A 6,282-nucleotide genomic window follows, 5' to 3' on the forward strand; every position below is an offset into this window, starting at 1 on the left:
GATATTGTTTTTGATTTATTATTTTTCTAGGTAGAGGCGGCTCTAATGTCTTCCATTTGGCCTTTCCCTTCCCTTCATAATAACACTTCATAATAGCCTTTCCCTTCGTAATAGCCCTCACCCTACTAGTCAGGGAGCCAATGTGGGGGTTCTGCACGCTGCTAAGTATGTCTATGCCAATTATGCATTCTGGCACTGGGAAAATGGCCACAGGATGAGTCCGGGGACCCACTGGACCAAATGTAAGTCGAATCTGAGCTAAATTTTTATTAATTATCTGGCCTCCAAAAGCCCCTACTTTAACTGGAGGACCAAATTGTCATTTTGGGTCCCCTGGAATCAATGTCAGCTCAGAGCCAGTGTCAGTAGTCCCGAAATATCTAATTATTTCCTTTTCCCAATGCACAGTTACCCTGGTAAAAGGCCAGAGGTGTCCTTGGGGAAGGATGGGAGAAAGATTAACAGCATAAATTGTTGATAGTATAGTGGAGTCCCTCCTCAAGGAGACCCAGCCTCCCCTTCATTCAGGAGGTTCTGGGTCTGCAAACTGGCTCAAGTCTAGAAATTGAGGGGCTGTTATTCTCTGTTTTTATAATTTGAATTAGTTTTTTGTCCACTTAACATGGAAGTTTTCTGCTTATATAAATTAAGTAGGAATGCAGTAGGCTTCCTATCAATTTCAGTTCTAGAAATACTGTGATTAATTAGCCAATGCCAGAGCTCTACAGGAGTCAAACTATTCTGATTGCTGCTTTGCCTCTATTGTCCATTATGGTAGCTATGCCCATCTTGCCTTCGATGGTCGAGTGCTGCCACTTGGCCCCCGCACCTCAGGATCCAATTATTCCCATTGTATTTAAATTTTATAGTTGAGTAACTGCAATTCCCACTCTTAGATCTGGCATACAGAGAAGAGCAATCCCTACAGATCTCTTCAAAGATTTAAGTGCTGCCCTCACAAATCTGTTTCACAAAGCTTTGGTCAAGGGTATATCTTCTGGACTCTCCCAGCTGGGATGAGTAGGTCTAAAATGACTAATCCACTCCAGCATCACAGTTTCCCTAAGCATTTGGATCCCTTCCTCTACATTAAACCAAGGCAAGAAATCAAGCATTTCCAGATTACTTAGTGGGCCATTTTTAAATCCACGTTTCAGCTAACTAAGCAAGTATACTATTAGAACTTTTTTTTTTTTTTTTTTTCCTGAGGCAGAGTCTCACTCTGTCACCCAGGCTGGAGTGCAGTGGTGTGATCTCAGCTCACTGCAACCTCTGCCTCCTGGGTTCAAGCAATTCTGTACCTTGGCCTCCCGAGTAGCTGGGATTACATGTGCCCACCACCATGCCCAGCTAATTTTTGTATTTTTAGTAGAGACGGGGTTTCACCATCTTGGCCAGGCTGGTCTTGAACTCCCGACCTCATGATCCATCCACCTCAGTCTTCTAAAGTGCTGAGACTACAGGCATGAGGCACTGTGCCTGGCCTTAGAACCTTTTTTAACTCCCCAAGCTGCAACATTAAATGCAGAATTCCTACTTAGTGGGCCCAAATCAATAAATTCAGTCTGATTAAACTCTGTGTTCCTTCCACCATTATCTCACACCCTTAATATCTATTCCCATGCCTGTTCTCTAGATTTCTGTTTATGTAATTTAAAAACGTAAGCAGTTCTTTTCGAGTGTAGTGCACCCCCTCGTGGGTCACACTCTGAACTTCACTTCCAGGGGCCCGCCAGGACTTTAGCCTAGTTATAGGTCTAGAAACAAACAGGGGTGTTGGGGGTGGGTCCTGAGGAGAAGCAACATTATCTTGACTGGTAACTGCCTCAGAGGAGGCCATCACTGTTGCCTCAGGAAGCACAGGGTTTATCTCCTCAGACAAAGGTGGAAATTTCAGGTCTTTCTCTACAGGAGATAAGACTCGTACTCAGGGCAACCTTAGTAGATTTGAGGCTCAGTATCTGCTTCTGAAGCCAGGAGCTGGAATCCCTAAGTTTATCATTTTCTTTCAACCCTTTGTCCAGTGAATTTAGGAGCAACCAACCAACTTCATTATGTTCCTTGATTCCCCACATATGGTCAAAGATATTAAGTATAGGGTTACTAAACTTTTTTCTCATGAGCGGGCAATCAGGAGTGTCAAATGCATTTATTTTGCATAATTCTCTAAACAGTTCACACCAAAGCCTATCAGTGTTCTCCACACCATTAGAATTAGAGTCCTTAGCATTTTGGGGTCTAATCACGTTAAGCATCCAACTCCAGAAACCCCAAAACCAATGAAAGACCTCCATCCTTAATATTCTGTTTCTCTAGAACCACTCCTGATACAAAAATCTGTATTACTCAGGGTTCTCTAGAGGGACAGAACTAATAGGATAGATGTATATATATAAAGGGGAGTGTATTATGGAGTTTATTAACTCCCATGATCGCGAGGTCCCACAATAGGCCATCTGCAAGCTGAGGAGCAAGGAAGCCAGGCCAAGTCCCAGTGCTGAAGAACTTGGAGTCTGATGTTAGAGGGCAGGAAGCGCCCAGCACAGGAAAAAGATGTAGGCTGGGAGGCTAAGCCAGTCTAGCCTTTTCACATTCTTCTGCCTGCTTTTTATTCTGGTCCTACTGGCAGCTGATTAGATGGTGCCCACACAGATTAAAGGTGGGTCAGCCTTTCCCAGCCCACTGACTCAAATGTTAATCTCCTTTGGCAACACCCTCACAGACACACATAGGATCAATACTTTGCATCTTTCAATCCAATCAAGTTGACACCCAGTATTAACCATCACACAATATAATCTCTTTAGACTGAGAATTCTCTCACTCCTTTTGGTATATGGTAAATATCCTACCATGAGAGACTTGCCTATGGCACACTGCAAACCAAGATTTTCCTGTAGGGCAGGTACACAGAAAAGAGACAATGGAAGGATGGTTAACCATAATTTTCTTTTCTCATCAGAGCTAGCCTGTCTGTCAAGGAACCCTTGTCACCTCCTAAGCAGTATTAAGGATTTTGTTATTGCTCTGTTTTTAGAAATTCTGCTCCTTGTAATTTATTTACAAAGTGATTTCCAAAATTGTATCTCATATACCAAGTTTATAAAGGAAGCTTTGCTTTTTGACCACCTAGTATAGCTCATTCATTTGTGTATCTCTTCAGTGGCCTGCTTCAAACAATGCTACCACAAATACCATATATTAAAATCCTAATACAAATATCAAATATTAGGATGATCTCAAAAACTCTATCTCTTACCCTAGGATGACATGCCTAGAACCAGTATATTATGTGGCAAATCAGATTCTACTCACCACCCTATGTGGGAGTATTTTGCGAGTGTGTTGAAGATGCCCAGGATAGATAGGGAATTGTCACTATCCAAACTGAAAATTTACATCGAATTGCTGTTATCGCACAGGAGCCGGGGGTATGGATGGATCAGTCAGGGAACTTCTGTGGGGATGAGGAGGCGTCTATGTCAGGGGAAGGACTGCTGATTCTGGGCTGTTACACTGGAAGCAGGGCACAGCCTTCACAGAGAGATTGTAGGGACGAGCTGGTCAGCAGGACAGGTTCTGGAGTTGCTCAGGAGAGCACACAGGAGAGACAAGAAGGAGGGTGCTGTAAACTGGGAAAGTGCTGAGGCTGGACAGAACTGCTGGCACCTGGACAGAGTCAGCTCTCAAGAAACCTAGGGCTCAGAATAGGAGTTCCTTAGGTAAATAAAGTCCACAACGATCCCCACATTGCATTTATTCTCATCGTCACCTTACTTCTCTAGTCCTATCTGAATATCTTGGCCACAGGGTTCATCTTTATGTCACCTGAGAAATGTTAAGAATTGTGAAGAGAAGTAGCTTAACAGGCAAAGACCTTCCTGAGGCTGGGAGGAGTGGAGACGGTATGTGCCTAGATCAATTCACAGCAGGTTTCATGTTCCAGCCCTATCACATTCTAGCCATGTGAACTTGGAGGAATTCATTAAGCACTATGAGACTTAGGTTCTTCATCTGGGTAAAATGGGTTGGATAAGTCCTTTATTATAGATGTTCTGGAATGTACGTAATGTGAATAAAACACCTGTCACAGTGACTGGCATGTATTGGAATTTTAATAATGGCAGTCGTTATCAATAGAATTAAAACTTCAAAGTCTACTACTGTCTTTTATGAAAAATTTAGCTCTTGTTTTTGTTATCTGAAACATCTCAGAGAAGATGTAGGTGAATATGTCATAAAATACCAACTCAACCAAAATTTCGGCTTCATAAATACAACTCAGTACATTTTCTTTCTGAAATAATATATTATATAACATGGGTAAGGGGAGAATTCCCCAGGTGGAATGCAGCTCAAAGATCCTAGAATTTGAATCAAAGACCAACTCTTTTTTGCCTTTCCCTTTGCTCACACATCCAAATCACTATTTCTATTTATCCTCCACTAAAAATCTAGCCCTTGCTTACAGTTGCCCACATTACATTCAAAATAACCTAATTAAATGTCCTTTCAATGGAATGGGCTCTGGCTCTCCCAGGCTAGGAAAATGAATGCCAGCTTAGAAGCTTCTGGGAAGCATTTCAAGGAGTTATCGCCTTATTTCTCAGGAAACCTTTGCAAATGATGGGTATCAATCACCTAGTCTTTGCACTGTGTTCAAGCTCACCAGTTTGAGAGCTGCAAGACACCTTCCATTAATTCACCATGTGGAGACTCCTCTCTGCCTCATCCTCCACCCAGAGGGAACTGCTCAGAGCAGTTTTCCATTGCAGGCTTTTCTCTCACCTTCTGAGTCTGGCCCCTGGCACCACCCAGCTTCATAACAATCAGCTCCCACAGAAGCATCTGCAGTTTCCTGAATCCCCAAAGTACTTTAGCTCAGGGACTTTATACTTGAAGACTCCATCTGGAGTCTCACCTCCCCACTCTTTGTAAACTTATGATTGTAGAGAGCATCTTACCACCTTCTTGACATGGCTTCTGCTCCTAGATTCTACTGTTTTATAGGTAAGGCATAACTCTTGCTTTTCACATGTATCCCCACTACTAAGAGTCCCCTCCGCAAGCAAATGCTCACAGAATGTTAGGCAGATAAAGCAGTCAGAGATGCTTTTATTTATTAACATTTAATTTCTGCTACTTTCTTGAATGAGCTAAGAAAAGCCAGGTCTATTTCTTTAATTTTCAAGAACAATAGACTAAGCAGGATAAGCAAATGTAACTATTCACCATCATTTATTTTGTTCCACTATTTAACTGCTGAGTTCTTACACATTTTCAAGAAAATTCCTAGTGCAATACCATGTTATCCTGTTACAGATCACAAAATAAGAGACAAACTTTTTCCAATTTTTTTTACAAAATATCAGACTGTTACTCTTAAACTAGATAAACAGCAATACATGTGTGACTAATATTTATAAAATAATATTCTGAAGCTAATTCAACCTACTGTTAAAAGGAAAATCATTCAAAAAGTACACAAAAGGAAAAGAGGTAAATCTCCATCTCTCCCGTATGGAACAGAAATGCGAAGAACACTGTGTTGTTCCCTCAAGCCCACCTGGGCCCTCCACTACCTAGTACCTCAACTGCCCTCTTCAAACACAGAGGTAAGAAACTGCCCTAGACTTCACTCAAGACAGGAGAAGATTTTGGAGATGCCACGGAACCTTGCACTGGCCATGGCAGTAGCATCATTTTTGGTGTCAATTATGGCCTGGGCTCTGTCTTCCACATCTTTCAAAGCATCCTTGGAGGAGGCTGGAAAGGAACTAGGGACGGTATTGTTTTGCATGGCCAAAATCTCACTACTTTCTTCTTGTTAGTTTCTGGATGGGCTCTCGGACCCCACAGGAATTCATAACGTAGAAGAGCACTACTGGGCACATGCCGGTACTCCAGGTAATGTCCCTGCACTCAAACTTTAGTGGCGAGCTCCCTGGGCTCCCCACAGATGAAGTCCACCCTCTGAGCATACACCCCTATTGCATTCAGCACTTCCCAGATGAACTCCTCAGACGCACAGTTGCCCTCAATGAAGATCACACTCAGAATAAGAATCAGGAGGCGGTTCTGGGGCATGCCCTGCTCATCACACACTCCCCTCACAGCTGAGGTCTAATGTGTTTACAAAGACGTAGGAGTCCTCAGGGTCCACCTCTCTCAGGGAAATGCCAAAAAGAATGGGATAAAATTTTTACAATCTACTCATCTGACAAAGGGCTAATATCCAGAACCTACAAAGAACTCAAACAAATTTACAAGAAAAAAACAAAC

At 42.5% G+C, this 6,282-nt stretch overlaps 1 protein-coding gene across 1 annotated transcript in view; it reads right to left on the minus strand.

The window, feature by feature from the left end:
* Positions 1 to 6,282, minus strand: part of LOC105530372 (melanoma-associated antigen C3) — a 74,858-nt gene that overhangs the window by 18,494 nt on the left and 50,082 nt on the right. The window contains 2 exon segments of the mRNA XM_011967893.1: positions 5,986 to 6,100; positions 6,102 to 6,186. Of these exon segments, the coding sequence (XP_011823283.1) occupies positions 5,986 to 6,100; positions 6,102 to 6,186 (200 nt within the window).

Source organism: Mandrillus leucophaeus, unplaced genomic scaffold, assembly GCF_000951045.1.
Source record: "Mandrillus leucophaeus isolate KB7577 unplaced genomic scaffold, Mleu.le_1.0 Scaffold816, whole genome shotgun sequence".
NCBI classification, from domain to species: Eukaryota; Metazoa; Chordata; class Mammalia; order Primates; family Cercopithecidae; genus Mandrillus; species Mandrillus leucophaeus.